Raw genomic sequence first — 17,812 nt, forward strand, 5'->3', positions numbered from 1 at the left:
GTGATGGCACCCTCTGGTGGTCCCCTGCTGGGTTTAAGCTCACTTTTCACTGTATCCGAGTTACTCAGCATCCACACATACACGTCAGCTTTCAATAACGGAGCTAGAATTTAAAGCAGGAAAGGAGTTGGAGGGCCAGGAGTGGGCTTCTCATTTTATTGGTATTCCTTATGTAGAAACGAGAGAGAGAGAAATGGGGGAGGGGGGAGAGAAAGAAAGGTGGATTAGAGGGTCTCTAAGGTCCCTTCCCGCTCTAGATCATAAGATTCCATGACAAACGTAGAATCAACCTTTGGATTCCTCCCCCTCTACTCGTCTCTGCTTATGGACTTTAACCCTAACCTGAGCTTATGTCAGCCCCTTTGGGCGGGTTCCAATCCCGGCCCTGGCCGTGGGATCCCAGGAGGTTCCAGTTACAAGTGATTGCTGCTGGGCACCTGTAGAGGGATACTACACGGTGGGAGCTTTACCCTGATGAAGTCACAGCTTCGGACCTCTTAACCCTTCCCTCCCCTAACCCTAACCCTCCAGGTCATGCCCAAGCTCCCCACTAGCCCCCTAACCCAGAGAAGCCTCAGGCTTTCGGGGGAAAGGGCTTGGGGATTTTCCGAGTCTACGCGGACCGCTCCGGCTGTGGCTGGGGGTGGGGTGCGGGGCGGAGCCGCTGTGGCCTTTTCCCGGTCCCGCCCCGCCCGGCCGCTAGCCTTGACTTGGCTCGGCCGCGGCAGCTGGAGGCCAGAGTGGAGGCTCGGCCTGGAGCCCGGTGGGCCATGACGGGCTGCGGGGCCTCGTTGTCGAGCTTCTTCTTCGAGTATGACACGCCACGCATCGTGCTCATCCGCAGCCGCAAAGTGGGGCTCATGAACAGAGCTGTGCAGCTACTCATCCTCGCCTACGTCATCGGGTAAGCGCCCGCGCGAGACCAAGGGGGAACTGCTGGGGCGCGCCCCCTCAACCACCCCCGGCTGTGCTCTTTCCGCTTTGGTGTGCGACGAACCCATATGGGGCCGTTGTTCCTCGTCCTCCACACCTGGGGACCACCCGGGACCTGGCCGTGGGGCAACCCCAGCCGCCTGCCCCGGAACCTGTCAGGAGGGCGCGCCCACCCGGAGTAGACCCGAGCCCTGTGGGCACGTGGGGAAGGGGAGGAGACCAAGAGGTTAATATGGAAGTTCCTGGCCACGCCTCCTGCGGCTGCGAGTTGCGCGAGCGGGGGCTGGGGGTTACCTCGCCCCTCCCATCGAAGGCATCTCCTTGCTCCTTGTTGGTCACGAGTGGGGAAGCCCAAAGAAACGATAGCTAGCCCCGGGGCTGGCTTGGTGGCTACCTTTGTGCTATAACTTCCACCCCGCCCAGTTTTGGGGGGGAAGAGGCCCCACATCCCCTTGGGTTACACAGTCCAGCTCTAGCTTCAATCCTGCCCCCCAGACCCTCCCTCCAACATCTCCTCCAACCCCTCTCTCGGTCGCAGCCTCAGCCCTGCCCTAACGGGAAGCGACAAGTATTAACCCATTTCCAGCTCTATTGTTTTTGCCATTCTCCCTGCCTTTCCCTCCCCGAAACTATCTGAGGCTTTCTGGACCCCCAAATCTCTGCCCCAGGTCCAAGCCCACCTACAACCTTCTCATCCCTTGTCTTGCCGAAGTTCATGAGGAACCCGGGAAGGAGTCGAGTAATGAGCACTTATTAAGCGCCTACTGCATGCCCAGGCAGAGTGCAAAACGCCAAGGGCAAAAAAACGAGTCCCTGCTCTCGAAGAGTTCTCTATTGGGGGGGGGGGGGGGGGAGACAACCACAAACAACCCACTGACCGGATAAATAGGAAATAATGAACCGGGAAGGCGCGAGAATTAATAAGGGTAGGTCAGGCTCCCTGTAGTCTTGAAGGAAGCCAAGAGGCTCAGAAAAGGAGGGAGAGCATTCCAGGCATGGGAACCGGGCAGAGAAAATCCCCAGAGCCTAGAGACAGCGTCCTGTTCCAGGAGGCCAAAATGGCCGGGTTGTAAAACTGGAGGGAAGCTGGGAAAGTACAAGGTGTAAGCCTAGAAAGCTAAAAGGGGCGTAGGTTGTACAGGCCTTTGGACAACACGCGGAGGCTTTTATATTTGATCCTGGAGATGCCGGGGAGCCATTGGCATCCATGGAGTGAGTGGGAGGGTGGTGATAGGGTCAGATCTTCCTTTTAGGGAAATCCGTTTGAGTGGGAAATGGAATGGAGCGGGGAGACCTTGAGCCAAGCCGACCTTCCAGGAGGGCTGTGGTAATGGTCCAGGGGTGAGATGGTGAGGGGCTGGCGGGGGGCTGCACCACTGTGCCAGAAGAGAGCAATTTGGAGAAATGATCTGAAGTCACAAAGAACAAGACTTGGCCACTGGTGGTGGGATATGGGCAAAGAGAGCGACTGCGCTACATTTGGCACGCTTTGCTTTGTAATGTTAGTGGTAGCTGCTCCCTTCTCCAGCTGTTCTAACATCTGCCTGAGCTGGGAGCCCAGATGTTTCCCCAAATAAAAGTTGAGAAAGGTCAATGAAGCACCCAGCTGTGTAGATGAGGAAGCTGTCCCCACCACCTGTGTAGATAAGGACCCACCTGTGGAACTTCATGAATTGGTACTTTGACAATTCTTCTGACTTTTTAGTCCTGTGTGAGGAGGAGCTAAGACCTGCCTAGATTCTTCCTAGAATATCGACTAGCTCCTGTGGATCAAAGAGAAAAGTCAGTTTAGCTTGTCTGGTTTAATCACTGATATCTACTCTGGTTTCTCAAGTCAAAATTCTTCAGGGAGATCAAGGCAGGGAATTTCTGTTCTTCAATTACATTTCTGGATCAGTTCTCCTCAATGATTATTTGGTTTTTGGCAAAGTCTATGCTGCCACTCAACAAGTCTCTCTCAAAAAGCAGCATTTTGGGGATGAATTTTCTTTTTTTCTTATAATAAACTTGACGAACAGAAACATTTCCACATACAACCCAAAAAAGAGGAATGTATATGAAACCAGGAATATTACCTGTAACTTGTTTTTTAAATAGTATGTTAAATTTAACTTATTATCAACTGTGTCCCTTTCTGAAAATGAAGTTTCTTCTGCCCTTTTCCATTTATTTTTAATGTTTCCATTAAGGTTCACTTATTTTTTTTATTTTATTGCATCACTATCACTCTTCACCTATAATAATTCTTCGAAGCAAAAAAATAAAGATCTATATTTAAAACAAGTAAAATCAAAATCACACATTGGTCATATTTGAAAATGTATATATCTTGATCCAGATCAAATTGCTTTACTTTCTCAGAGTAGAGTGAGGGAAGGGGGGAAGGGAGGGAGGGAGACAGTTTGGATCTTATAATTTTGGAAAACATGTTGAAAACAATTATTACATGTGATTGGAAAATAAAATATCTTTAAATCAAAAAAGAAAGAAAATGTTTATCTAGAGTAGCTAGATAGCACCATGGATAGAGCATCAGGTCTCCAGTTGGGAGAACTTAGGTTCAAATGTGGCCTCAAATACTCCTCAAATGTGTGATCCTAGGCAACCCAATTGCCTAACCCTTAACAGTTTTCTGTCTTAGAATTCATCCTAATATAGAAGGGAAGGAAGGAAGGAAGGAAGGAAGGAAGGAAGGAAGGAAGGAAGGAAGGAAGGAAGGAAGGAAGGAAGGAAGGAAGGAAGGAAGGAAGGAAGGAAGGAAGGAAGGAAGGAAGGAAGGAAGGAAGGAAGGAAGGAAGGAAGGAAGGAAGGAAGGAAGGAAGGAAGGAAAGAAGGAAGGGAGGGAGGGAGGGAGGGAGGGAGGGAGGAAATCTATCTCATTCTGCACCCTTAGTTCCTTACCTCTCCACCTGGGGATGGGAAATAGCCTTTATCATCCATCTTCTGGAGCCATGATTAGTCACCGAATTGATCAGAGTTCTCAAGTCTTTCACAGTTGTTTACCTAATTCTAGTCATTGTATAAATTCTTCCTCTGGTTCTGCTCAATTTCTTCTCTATCAATTCATACAAGTCTTCCCAAATATCTCTAAATCTATTTCTTTTGTCATTTCTCACTATATCTCATTAAATAATAATCCAATGACATCCCATTATCTAATTGCAATACTATTCCATTATGCTTATATAAGCAGAATTGCAGTAGCTAATGACACGTGGTAGTTTAAGACATCTCGTTTCCAAATGTTTATATATACTATTTGTGCCAACCTATGGTAGAGCCTTCTGAGTTCATTTTGGTCTGATCAACTGCAATCAGACACTGTACATTGACACTGACCCCAACATTGTGGTGGTGTTTTGGTCCTCTTTGAGTATGAAGAATCACAACCAACCATCTCACACAGTCTTGCCTGTTAGAATATAAACTCCTTGTAAGTAGGAAGCTCATTTTTGATATTAGTGTTTGCAGTGACTGGAACATAGTAGGCCCTTTAGAAATGCTTGCTGATTGGTGGCCATGGCATAAATTATTCAGCCGTTTCCCAATTGATAAGCACCCACTTTATTTCAAATCCTTTCCTAGAGTAACAAAAAGTGCAATTTATAAACATTTGTGTACATATGGTTTTTCTTTTCCCTCTGCCTTTGATCTTTTGGAGATAAAAGTCTAATGGTAGTCTGGCTGGGTCAATGGGTATGTAAATTTTAGTAACTTAGACTTTTCCAAAGTGATTAGACCAATTCACATTTCCATCAGAAGTGTATCAAGTATGCCTGCTGCCCCCTAGCCTCTCCAACAATTATCATAGTCCCTTTTTTTGGTCATCTTTGCCAATTTATTTATTTTTTAAATCCTTACTTTTGGGGGCAGCTGGGTGGCTCAGTGGATGGAGAGCCAGGCCTAAAGATGGGAGGTCCTGGGTTCAAATGTGCCCTCAGACACTTTCCAGCTGTGTGATGCTGGGCAAGTCACTTGACCCCCATTGTCTAGCCCTTACCACTCTTCTGCCTTGGAACCAATACACAGTATTGATTCCAAGATGGAAGATGAGGGTTTTTTATAAAATTTTTTAAAAATTCTTACTTTCTGTCTTAGAACCTATATTAACACTCAGTTACAAGGCAGAAGAACAGGGAGGGCTAGGCAAACAGGATCAAGTGACTTGCCCAAGGTCACGCAGCTAGGATGTGCCTGAGGCTAGATTTGAATCTAGAACCTCCAGGTCTGGCACTCTATTGATGCAGCCACCTAGCTACCCCAATCTGATGTGCATAAGTTGGAACCTGAGGTTTTTTTTTCTTTTTCTTTAAACATATTTTTTTAATATATTTTATTTGATCATTTTCAAGCATTATTCGTTCAAGACATAGATCATTTTCTTTTCCTCCCCCACACCCCCCATTGCCGACGCGTAAATCCACTGGGCATTAGATGTTTTCTTGATTTGAACCCATTGCTTTGTTGATAGTATTTGCATTAGAGTGTTCATTTAGAGTCTCTCCTCTGTCATGTCCCCTCAACCTCTGTAGTCAGGCAGTTGCTTTTTCTCGGTGTTTCCACTCCCATAGTTTATCCTTTGCTTATGAATGGTGTTTTTTTCTCCTGGATCCCTGCAAGTTGTTCAGGGACATTACACCGCCCCTAATGGAGAAGTCCATTACAGAACCTGAGTTTTTTAAATTTGCATTTTTTTCTTAGTGACTTGGAGCATTTTTTATTGGGCTATTGATTACTAATATCACTTCTTTTGAAAACTACTTATTCATACACTTCAACCATCTGTTGGAGAATGACTCTTCTTAGTATATACGTCAACATATCTTGTATTAAGACAAAAAGCAATCATTGTGAATGAAGTCAGTGTTAGGTTGGAGGCAGGGAAGATTTGGAACCCTGGAATGAGAACTGAAAGACAACCAGGGGCAGTTGAGGAGCAAGGACTTCTGGGAGGAAAACATGGACCAGAGGGAGTTCTGAGGAGCCTCTGTTCTTCTGGTCTGAGACTTGGAGCTGTCAGGACCAGTTTTGGGGGGCTGGAGAATCACCAAACCACATGAGAAGATCCTGCTTCTTCCTTCAAACCTATACCTTATCTCCCTCTAAACATACTTCTCCTGCTTCCCTCAGCCTGAAGAAAGGACATCTCAGACCCCTGAAGGGGGCCGTGGACTCTCACAGTTGAGCAGAGCTCCCTTGCCCTTCCCTGCCTTCTTGAATTTATCCCTTCATAATTCTTTAGGCCACAAAGGATAAATAAATTATTAGAAAAGGTTATTTTAGCTGGGAAGGGGCAGACGTCTGATTGAGCAGCATTACGTGCCCCTCAGATCACAGACCGCATAGGATCTTGTCAGGGCTATACATTCCCTCTCCCCTCATCCAGTTTACCTAAAACCCAATCATAAGCCCCTTTATAGCAGTCAGAGATTCGTTTTAGCCTCTCAATACTATTTTGGAAAGGTTACTTCAAGAAACTAAGGTCAGGTCTCACAAAGAGTGCCTGAGACCTTTCCCTCAGAGACAAGACCCTGCCTGGGGCTTCCTCTAAATCCTTTCTGAGGGGAAGGCACTGAAATCATTGGTAGGGTAGCAGACAGGGGAGCTTGGCACCCAATCCTCTCCAGCTGCTTCCTTCTGGGGAAACAATGTGGTTATCACAGGGGAAAGGGAGGGACAGGCGCTTCACTCTTACTCGCTTGGGCTCCCTCCATCACACCCTGTTCCTGTTTCTATAACCCTCTCAATATTTTACTGATACACCACCTTTGTCAGTAAAGTGAACCTTTATTACAACATCCAGCATACCCTTTTTTACATCAGTAAACGAAGGCCAAAATGAATTCACAAAACCCAAATACTGTTATTTTCAGGAGCCCATCACATAGTATGGCCCAGGTATGATTGATTTGAGCTTATATGCTTTTATTTTTATTGTTAACTGGTGTTTAATCTTAAGCATAAGGTGCAACAGCCACCTCCAAGATCAAATATAAACTTTTCTAGCTTCTCAGTACTCTGTGATCTATCAACACTGGCCTCTTGCTGTTTCTCACACAAGATTCTTCAGCTCCCAACTTTATGACTTCTTACTGACCTCTCTCTCTCTCTCTCTCTCTCTCTCTCTTTCTCTCTCTCCCCCTCTCTCTGTCTCTCTCTTTCTCTTCCTCTCTCTCTTTTTCTCTCTCCCTCTTGGTCTCTCTCTCTCTCTCTTCCTCTCTCTTTTTCTTTCTCTCTCTCTGTCTCTCCCTCTCTCTCTTTTTCCCTCTCTTTCTTTCTCTCCCTCTCTCCCTCTGTCTCTCTCTCTGTCTCTCTGTCTCTCTCTGTCTCTCTCCCTCTGTCTCTTCCTCTCTCTCTTTCTCTCCTTCTCTCTCTCCCTCTCTCTCTGTCTCTCTATTCCTTTCTCTCCCTCCCTCTCTCTCTTTCTCTCTGTCTCTTTCTCTTCCTCTCCCTCTCTCTTTCTTTCTCTCTCTCCCCCCTCCCCCTTCTGATATACTAAGGACTGCTGCTGAGATGGATGAAGTCCAGCTCCTCCACTCCTTACCCTTGTCCAAATACCATCCAAATTACTTCCTAGGCTGATCTGAGATTGAGCAAAGACAATTTTTTCAGAATTCATAGTTAGAGGTTAATAAGAGTTTCACTTTTGGATTAGTTGAAAGCTTTTAAGACTAGGATAATTTAAAAGTACTTCTTGTTGTTAAGTCATGTCTGACTCTTCATAACCCCATTTGGGAGTTTCTTGGCAGAGATACTGGAGTGGTTTGTCATTTCCTTCTCCAGCTCATTTAACAGAAAGGAACCCAAGGCCAAGAGAGTTAAGTGACTCACCTAGGGTCATACAGCTAATAGTGTCTGAAACCAGATTTGAACTCCAGAAGATATATCTTCATAACTCTAGTCCCCACCACCTAGCTGCCCCTAAATACTTAGTATTTCTAAAATAATCAGTTGAAATACATTTATCAAATGCCTACTATATGCTAAGAAAGGCAAAAGACTCCACGGAGCTCATAATCTAATGGGGGAGACAAACTGCAAAGAATTATGTACAAACAAGATATGGATAGGATTAACTGCAATAATTAATATCGAGAGGGCATTAGGATTAAGATAGATTTGGAAAGGCTTCTTGTAGAAGATGGGAATTTCCCTGGAACTTGAAGGAATCCAGTGAAGCCAGGAGTTAGAGATGAGAAGGATTATTGTTCTAAGCATGGGAGACAGCCAGAGAAAATACTCAGAGAAAGAAAACAGACTATATCTTTTTTCAAGGAACAGCAAGGAGGCCAATGTCTCTGAATCACAGAATAGGTGTGGGGTAGAAGGAAGGGTGGGAGGAGTCTAAGGAGTAAAAGAACCAGAAATATTGTACCAGGCATTGTGCTAAGTACTTTTTACAAGTATTTTTTCACTTGTTCAATACTTTCAGTTAGGTGCTATCAATGTCCCCATTTTGCAGTTAAAGAAACTGAGGCAAACAGAGATTTAATGGCTTCCCCAGGATCATATAGCTAAATATCTGAGATTAGATTTGAACTCAAGTCTTCCCAACTCCAAACTCAGTGTTCTAATCTACTTTACCACATACAGTTGCTGCGGCAAGTTATAAAGGGCTTTTTTTTCTTTTGATAAACCCTTACTTTCCATCTTAGAATCAATACTGTGTATTGGTTCCAAAGCAGAAGAGCAGTATGGGCTAAGTAATGGGAGTTGAATGACTTGTCTAGGGTCACACAGCTAGGAAATGTCTGAGGTCAGATTGGAACCCAAGACCTCCTGTCTCCAGGCCTGGGTCACCTGGCTACCTCCATAAAAGCCTTTAAAAACCAAATAGGATTTATCTAGGTATGATAGGGAGCCACTGGAGTTGTTTGAATTGGGGGATGACATTCTAGGAAAATCACTTTAGTGACGAATGGAGGATGGCCTGGAGTAGGGAGAGACTGGAGGCTGGGAGACCCACCAGCAGCTCTGGCTATAGTCCAGGCCTGAGGGGAGAGGGGACTGCACCAGGATGGGAGCAGTGTTAGAGGAGAGGTTTCTTATGTGGATTCTTCTGCGTCCCCTGCAGACATGGAATTAAGAATCTATTAGAACTTAGGTTCCTTAAGGCCAAGGACTATCCTATCTATTTTTGAATTTCCTACAAATGTAGTATTGTTGGCATTACTATTAAATGGCCATCAAATGGGAGGCCTCCAGTCCCTAGCTATCAGAAGTTCCCTAGAGAATGATGAACTGGAGGGATTCCATGTGAACTGGAACGACCTCCAGGAAGTGATGCAGAGTGAAATGAGCAGAACCAGGAGAACATTGTACAGAGACAGATACACTGTGGCACAATCAAATGTAATGGACTTCTCTACTAGCAGCAATGCAATGACCCAGGACAATTCTGAGGGACTGATGAGAAAGATACTGTCCACAACTAGAGGAAGAACTGTGGGAGCAGAAACAGAAGAAAAACAACTGACTTATCATGGATCTATGGGTATATGATTGGGTGTTTTTGGCTTTAAAAGACTTCTCTATTGCAGAAATGAATAATATGGAAATGGGTATCAAGTGATAACATTTATACAACCCAATAGAATTGCTTGTCAGCTCCAGGGAGGGAAGAGGAAAGAAAGGGGGAAAGAAAATGAATCATGTAAACATGGAAAAATATTTTTAAAAAGTAAAAAATTTTAAATGAAAAACAAACAAAAAGAATTTCCCTAGAGGCAAAAGGTTATCTCCTCATCTTATTACCTGACCTTCCCACCTCCCCTCACCCCCTATAACCTTGCCTGAATCACCAGATTCTGATAGGTGAGCTTTCATCTTATCTCATGCTGTTGTTCAGTCCTACGGGACTCTTTGTGACTCCTTTGGGGATTTTCTTGGCTGAGACACTGGAGTGGTTTGTCATTCCTTCTCCAGCTCATTTTACAGATAAGGAAACTGAGGCAGACAGGGTTCATTGACTTGTCCAGGGTCACAAAGCTAGGCAATATCTGAGGCTAGATTTTAACTCAGGAAGATGAATCTTTCTGACTCAAAGCCCAGAGTGCTATCTGCTGTGCCATCTAGCTGTCCTAATATATCATGCCTCTATAGTTACTTCCCAGCCATCCCCATCCAATGCCCCTGGAAAACGCCTTCCAGTTACCTTTTATGAGTCTTCTCCTCCATTAAACTGTAAGTTCCTTGAGGACAGGGACTCTCTTCGTTGCCCTTCTTTGTATTCCCAGGGCCTGACATACAGAAATGATGCTTTCTCCTATCTAGGAAACGTTCTGGATTTGTAGTCAGACGGCCTGGAATTAGATTCCAGCTCTGCCTAACCTTTAGTTAGTCACGTCCCCTCTCACTTAGTGTTCCCATCTGTGCAATAAGGGGCTTTGGAGAGACGGTCTCCACAGTTCCTTCAAACTAAATCTCCATGGCCCCACGACATGCAGAAAGCGCTGGCCCTGCCGTACAAAGTCCCCGTGAAAAGCCGCCTCCAACCAGCCTTCTCTTTTCCAGATGGGTGTTTGTGTGGGAAAAAGGCTACCAAGAGGTGGACTCGGTCGTCAGCTCCATCACCACAAAGATGAAAGGCGTGGCCTTGACCAACACCTCGGACCTGGGGCTCCGGCTCTGGGATGTGGCCGACTACGTGGTTCCGGCTCAGGTGTGTTTCCAGCGTTGCCTCTTTTGCCTACCCACGCCTGCTCTGGGGTTACACGTATTTGCCTTTAAGCGGTGTTTAATGATTATTCCATCCCTTGACCACTGTAAGTTCCTGCTGATGAAACTTTCTGATTGTTTTGGTTTGGACATGTGATTTCATTAGTGGGTGGTGAGTTCCTGTCTCTGTTAGAAATCAGTAACTCTTGTATAATTGACAGCCTTCAGGAATCAGAGCACTGAAATTCAAAGATGTCAGGAGCAGGATTTGAATCTGAGTCTTTCTGACCCAAAAGCTGTCCATCCGTCCACCACAAGCAAAACTACCAGCATATATGAATGGCCATTTATCATGGTTGAATAGCAGAGGAATTTCTTGTCAATTCTTTTTCCTTCCCCTAAAACACTTACCTCTAAGAAGAGCAGTAGGGCTAGGCAATTAGGGTTAAGTGACTTGCCCAGGGTCACACAGCTAGGAAGTGTCTGAGGTCAAATTTGAACTTGGGTCCAGTGCTCTACCCACTGAGCTAGCTAGCTGCCCTCATTCTTCAGCTAGAAAGTTTTAAAGGTTAAAAGCGAAACCAAACCATTAAAACCTGACACACTGAGAGAAATCAAGATGTCAGCCACTCCGAATTATTGGGCTTTGGAGGGGCTTGGGGGGAAGCAACAGAAAGTTAATCTTCTGTACCTGAATTAATACAATATTGCACATCAGCCTAAGAAATACATTTGTAGACTACTAACTGATAGTAAATTCAGTGAGAAGGAAGCTGACCAAGAAAGATGAGACCATGAAGGGCGCAGAGGGAGGAAGGAAGACCACGTGTATAATGGCAAAAACACGACAGAAAACAGCAGCTTTAAAGACTCGGAGACTCTGGTCTCTATACGATTCCCTAGGACTGATGGAGCCACCCATTTCCTGAACTGACAGACCAAAGATGCTGATGAAGGAGACATTTCCAGACACAGCTGACGTAGGAATGTTTTGCCCGGTGATATTTTTTGTTACTAAGGCTTTGTTTTTCTTTTTCTTTTCTTTCTAATAGAAATGAGTGGGAGGAAAAGGAAAGATAGGAACAAAGTAGTAAAAAGCAAGAAAAAAGAAAATTAATTTAAAAAAATGTACATGTATGGAACAGGCACAGCTAGATAGCACTGCGGATAGAGCGCCAGGCCTGGAGTCAGAAGGCTCTGGGTTCAGATCTGGTATTAGATACTTCCTAGCTGTATGACCTTGGGCAAGTCATTTAGCCCCAGTTGCCTAGCCCTTGCCACTCTTAGAATTGGTACTAAGGCAGAAGGTAAGAGTTTGTTGTTGTTGTTTTAATGAGCATAATAGAACAGCTAGAACACAAGAAAGAACCACCAACAAATAGGATAGCTTTGGAAGTTACATGTTGAATGGATCATCTATTCAAAAGAAGAGCAATGTCAGCTCTGGGAAGGGGCAGGGAAGAGGGGAGGGAAAGAAAATCATGGAAACATGGAAAAACATTTTTAAAATTAAAAAAGAAGAGCAAGCAATACCTAACAGAAATCCACAGTTTCGTAATATCATTTCTTATTATATTGTGTATATAGAAACACTCATTTTATTTGATGTTAAGGGTGGGGCAGGGGGGAGAACAGGGAAGTGAGAGCACTACATGGTGTTCCGACACTGTATCCCAAGAAGGATGTGCTCTGCCTCTTCTGAGGGCTCATACTCCGAGTTAGGAGGGAGCTCAGGGTCTTTTGGTCCAGCCTGTGCCCCAAATCAAATCCAGCTTCTGCTTGAAGACTTCTTTAGCTTTACAGCTTTACTATTTCAGCTTCTACAGCTTTAATTATTGGGAATTCTTTCTTTATATCAGATAAAAAAATCCCCTCCCTGCAGTTTCTACCCACTTGTTCCTAGTTGAGCAGAAGAGACTGGAAGCTTCCTCTACAGAGAGCCAGCCCTTCCCATACCTGAAGGCCACCCTCATGACCCTTTCCTTGTGGGTCTCATTTCTCCAAGCTAAATCGCACCAGTTCTGTCCACGGACTGTCCCAGGACATGCTTGTGGTCAGCCCCACCCCACCCCCCGGCATCCTGGCCGCCCTCCTCTGCGTCTACTCTAACTTATCAGGGGCTTCCATCAATAAAAGATGTCATTTCCTACGCCCACCTCTCCAACTTGATAGACTACCCTAGGCAGGTGCTGACAGCACCACCATCGACTCTCTCTTCCTAACATTTCTGTCTCTTCCCTCTTTGTTACACAGCTGAGGTGGTGGTGGTTGTTCAGTCATTTCAGACGTGTCTGACTCTCCGTGACCCCATTTTGGGTTCCACAAAGATACTAGTGCGGTTTGCCATTTCCTTCTCCAAATCATTTGACAGTTGAGGCAAGCAGAATTAGGTGGCTGGCCCAGGGTCACACAGTCTACTCAAGTACCATCCACACTAACCTCCATCTAGCCACACTAACCCCTTTTATACCTTGTTTTGTTTTAAACTCATACTTTTTGTCTTAGAATTAATACTAAGTGTTGCTTCCAAGGCAGAAGAGTGGTAAGGGCTAGACAATGGGGGTTGACACTTGCCCAGGGTCACACAGCTGGGAAATGTCTGAAATGGGAGGTTGTCGGTTCATATCTGGCCTCAGACACTTCCTACCTGTGTGAGCCTGGGTAACTCACTTAATCTCCATTTCCTAACCCTTAAAACTCTCCTACCTTGGGACCACTACACAGTATTCATGCTAAGGTGGAAGGTCAGGGTTTAAACAAACAAACAAAAAAGAATGTAGCTGTACTGTAAGAAATGATGACTATAACAAGCAGCTGGGTAGCTCAGTGGATTTAGAGATAAGAGGTCCTGGGTTCAAATCTGACCTCAGACACTCCCCAGCTGTGTGACCCTGGGCAAGTCACTTGACCCCCACTTCCTAGCCCTTACCACTCTTCTGCCTTGGAACCAATACACAGTATTGATTCCAAGACAGAAGGTAAGGGTTTAAAAGAAAAAATTGATATATAAGGGATGATTCTGGGGGAAGGAAGGAGAAAGGCTATAGAGAGAAATCTAGACAATGTAAAAATAAAATATATCAATAATTTTTAAGCCAGTATGAGCAAGAGTCACAATAGAAGGCAATTCTGTTGATTCCCCTTTTTTTTTTAACCTTTACCTTTCTTCCATCATTGAAACAATACTATGTATTGGTTCCAAGACAGAAGAGCAGTGAGGGCTAGACAGTGAGGGTTAAGTGACTTGCCCAGGGTCACACAGCTAGGAAGCATCCAAGGCCAGATTTAAACCCAGGATCTCCCATCTCTAGGCCTGGCTCTCCATCCACTGAGCCACCTCATTGCCTCCACTATGATCTCTTAAATTGTTAGAATAAATATCCTAAGTAAACATTGACAATTCACAGCTTATAACTATTTTCTCCTCCTTAGACTAACAGAAACTTGGATGTTTTGCTCCATATGGTTTATAAAAAGTGTAATCAAATGGAGATAAGCTGCCACACTTAGCTCAGGATTATAATGGAAGAATCTGGGGGGCAGGGAGGAAGGAGTCATCCATGCAGGTCCATCAGATCATGATAAGTTTCCAACATACATAGCTCAGATCTCTTGGGAGACTTAAAATTATTCCCAGAAAAATATGCAGAAGTAACTTGGAGTTTTACAGAGCCTCCCATCTTGAAGCCTTTTCCTATTTCCTCAGCTTTCTTTGGGATAGGAAGCCATTGTCCTCCTACCGGTTGGGCTTCAATCTGAGGACCAGCCTGGTGAGTTGGGGCTCTCGTCACCTAATTAGACATCACATGATTGATTTTTTGGCCCCAGATTCTTCGAGGTGGGAAGGGTCGGGATCTGAGGCACTTGGGTAGCGCCCATTCGGAGGAAAATACGGATCCTTCAAGTACAAAGGTCAGGCGTAAGGCTCCAGGGAATGGGAGAAGAGTGTTTTATGGAGGGAATTGAAATGGGCCTTGTGGTTAGCTGGACATGGCATCCATAGAACTCCGCTTTCTCTGCAGATGCTGGAGCTTCCCTCGAGGGTGCTGTGCCCGCCATGTCATTGGCACGCAATAAATGCTTGCTAATTAAATTTGACAGTAGCTTGCTTCTGAGAATGCAAGAATCTATGAAGTCCTCTTGTAGAGTGGTAGCACAAGACAGAGAATATAGAGCTGAATGTGGGGTCAGGGAGGTTCAGGTCTGAGTCTTACCTGTTATACAGTAAAGAGCAGAATTCTTTTTTTTTTAGCCCTCACCTTCCATCTTAGAATCCATGCGGTGTATGTATTCATTCCAAGGCTTCAGAAGAGAGCGGTAAGGGCTAGGCAATGGGGGTGAAGTGACTTGCCCAGGGTCACACAGCTGGGAAGTGTCTGAGGTCATATTTGAACCCAGGACCTCCCATCTCTAGGCCTGGCTCTCCATCCACTGAGCTACCCAGCTGCTCCCAAGAGTGGAATTCAAATTGGGTCTTAAAGAGGGTCAGGGAGGTAAGCACTTAATAAATACTATTACATTCATTCATTCAACTAATGCAGAATGAAATAAATAGAACCAAAGCAAGATGAAATGTGGAGCAGCACCCTAAGCACTAATAAAAATGAATTTAAAAACGCAAGCCTGTATTAAGCACTTACTCTGTGCCAAGCACTGTATGTCTAAATGCAAAAGTGAAGACAGCCCAGGACCTTGCATTCTTCTTGGGCTTATATGGGAAGGATGGGCAAGGAAGGACAGTTTGATTTGAATAGTTCCAGGAATGGGAAGCCCAACCTTTCTAGTGGTGATGTTACATCAGTTTTATTATTATGGCTCCAGAACTGGAACGTGGAAGATACCTGCTTAGCTGCAAGGCAGATGGGGAGAAGATATTTGTAGCCTGGGTGGAACCATCTAGATATCAGAGGCTGTATGAGGGCCCCACCAGGCACTCGATCCCTTCCCAGGACAGGAGTTTGGGAGCCCGGATTAAGACAGGGTTAAGCCCTCCAGGGCCTGTGAGCATGGTCAGTGAGTAAAGAAACTAGGGTGCTGACAGTTTCTGGGACTAAGAGAAATGAAACCTGGAAAACCAAAGATTTTCAGGACTACATTTCACATATATCTTCATCTCCTTTTCAATTTCCTTTAGGGAAGCAACATAGTATAACGGAAAAAGCATTACATTAGAATTCAAAGGATCTAGGTTCAAGTCTGGCCTCTGTCATTCTGTACAACTTAGGATAAGTCACTTATTTCTCAAGTTCCTCCATTGTAAAATAAGAGGTTTGAACTAGAAGGCTTCCAAAGCCTCTTCCATGTTTACCCTCTGGTTTTATGAACTAGCAGCTCAACCACTCTAATGTCTGTGTGAACCCAGCAACTTTTCTTCCCCATCTGCAGTTTTCCAATTCCAAATCATTCATTCTCTTTTTTTCAGAGTCTGTATTTGTCTTATGGCAGCCAAGTGGCACAGTAGATAGAGCCCAGGGCTTGGAGTCAGGAAAGCCCTTTTTCAGATTCAGTCTCAGACACTTACTAGCTGTGTGACCCTAGGCAAGTCACTTTACCCATTTGCCTCAGTTCTTTCATCTGTAAAATGAGCTGGAGAAGGAAATGGCCATCTACCCCAATATCTCTGCCAAAAACACCCCAAAAGGGTCATGAAGAGTCAGGCACAACTGAAACAATGGAACTCAACAGTGAATTTTCTTTCTTAACAAGAGTCTGTCATGTTCCATATTACCTATTCTCTTGTTTTGCCATACTGATTTTTTCTCTGAAAGTTTATTTGCACCCTAATTTTAGCCCCAGTTTCCATTTTTATTTCCTCCTCTAATCTTCCTATATCTCTTGAACTATTCAAGAGTTTTTATAGGGGTCCCTTTGGATTGGATGACTTGATTTCTCTTTTGTTGGGGATTTTCTGATTGCTCTCTTAGGATGTGATTCTCAGGTCATTATCTGTGCCAGCATAATATTTATTTATATTTGTGTATATATATTCTTTATATATAATATATTTCCTATATATGACTTTCTAGTTGCCCAGCCTCATTTTTATTTCTCCAAATCTCCCTGTTGATTTTTCTCTTTGGGCCCTTGACTTATTCCCAAATTTCTGTCAGCCTTCCTAACCATCTGCCCTTTCACTTCTGATCAGATAATGAAGCTATTTGGTCTTTCCCCTAACCCCTGGCATGATGGACTTTCTTCTGCTCAAACTGTCAAGGTTAGGCAAATTTCAGAGCCTTCCTCACATCAAGGTCCTTCTGTCATGGGGAAACTCCAGTAGAGAACAATTATCACTGGTTTCCACCCCTGACATGGCAAAAGCTTAAAATGGTAGCAGGGGAGGATGGGGGGAGTGGGGGTTCCCCTTTGTTCTTTGCCGTTATTTCAGAGGACTTTGCATTATGTCTAAGCGTGTCCTGATCTGTCTTTCTGTAATTTTAATTTCTATTTATCGAATGTATCTCTTTTTGATTCCAAATTATGGGTTTCAGGCCTCAAGATAAGATCTGATCTACTCTGCCATCTTTGTAGTGTGTCCTTAGGCAAGCTACCAGCTCTGGCCCTTCAGGTTCCCTCTCTAAAAAGAAGGGTTGGACTCAATGATTTGTAAGTTCCACTCCAGTTCAAAATTAGGTGAGTCCAATTCGAACTCAATAGCCATCAATCTTAATACTCCTTACCCTTCTTATACAGCTTCTTCTTCAGTAGCCTCTGATAAGAAGGCTATGGTAAATCCTTCTTCGGAATTTAAAACAAGAGGCCAGAGAGTTTATTTGGGGTTGGGAGGGAGCTTATAAAATACTCTCGCCACATTTTGCTAATCATTTCCTTTTGATGAAATTTATTTTTATAAAGGTCCTTTCTTCTATTTTTAAGACAATATAAGTATTGACCCAATAGATGTTTAAAGTAAGTGCTGAAACTCCTCCTGCATTCGCAATATTCAGTGATAGGCTAAAGTGGCTTTTATCTTATAGGAGGGGGAAAAAAGTCTACCTTATATTCGGTGTTCCTTTTTTAAAACCCTTTCTTTCTATCTTGGAATCAATATTGATGCCAAGGCAGAAGAGTGGTCAGGGCTAGGCAGTTGGGGTTAAGTGACTTGCCCAGGGTCACACAGCTGGGAAGTGTCTGAGGCCAAACTTGAACCTGGTACTCCATCCAGTGTGCTACCTAGCTGCCCTTATAGAGTTCTTTTCAAAATGCCTTCACAGCTATTGTTTTC

The 17,812-nt window shown here is 44.4% G+C and overlaps 1 protein-coding gene across 2 annotated transcripts in view; it reads left to right on the forward strand.

Annotated features, from left to right (window-relative positions):
• Window positions 1-446: 446 nt before the first annotated feature.
• Window positions 447-17,812, forward strand: part of P2RX4 (purinergic receptor P2X 4) — a 36,819-nt gene continuing 19,453 nt past the window's right edge. Inside the window, exons 1-2 of one of the 2 annotated variants that reach the window (XM_056821777.1) lie at window positions 447-904; window positions 10,447-10,594. In XM_056821777.1, the coding sequence (XP_056677755.1) occupies window positions 771-904; window positions 10,447-10,594 (282 nt within the window). In that variant the 5' untranslated portion in view covers window positions 447-770. The remainder of the gene's footprint in view (window positions 905-10,446; window positions 10,595-17,812) is intronic. The other variant, XM_056821776.1, reaches the window with a different exon arrangement.

Source organism: Monodelphis domestica, chromosome 3 (genome assembly GCF_027887165.1).
Source record: "Monodelphis domestica isolate mMonDom1 chromosome 3, mMonDom1.pri, whole genome shotgun sequence".
NCBI classification, from domain to species: Eukaryota; Metazoa; Chordata; class Mammalia; order Didelphimorphia; family Didelphidae; genus Monodelphis; species Monodelphis domestica.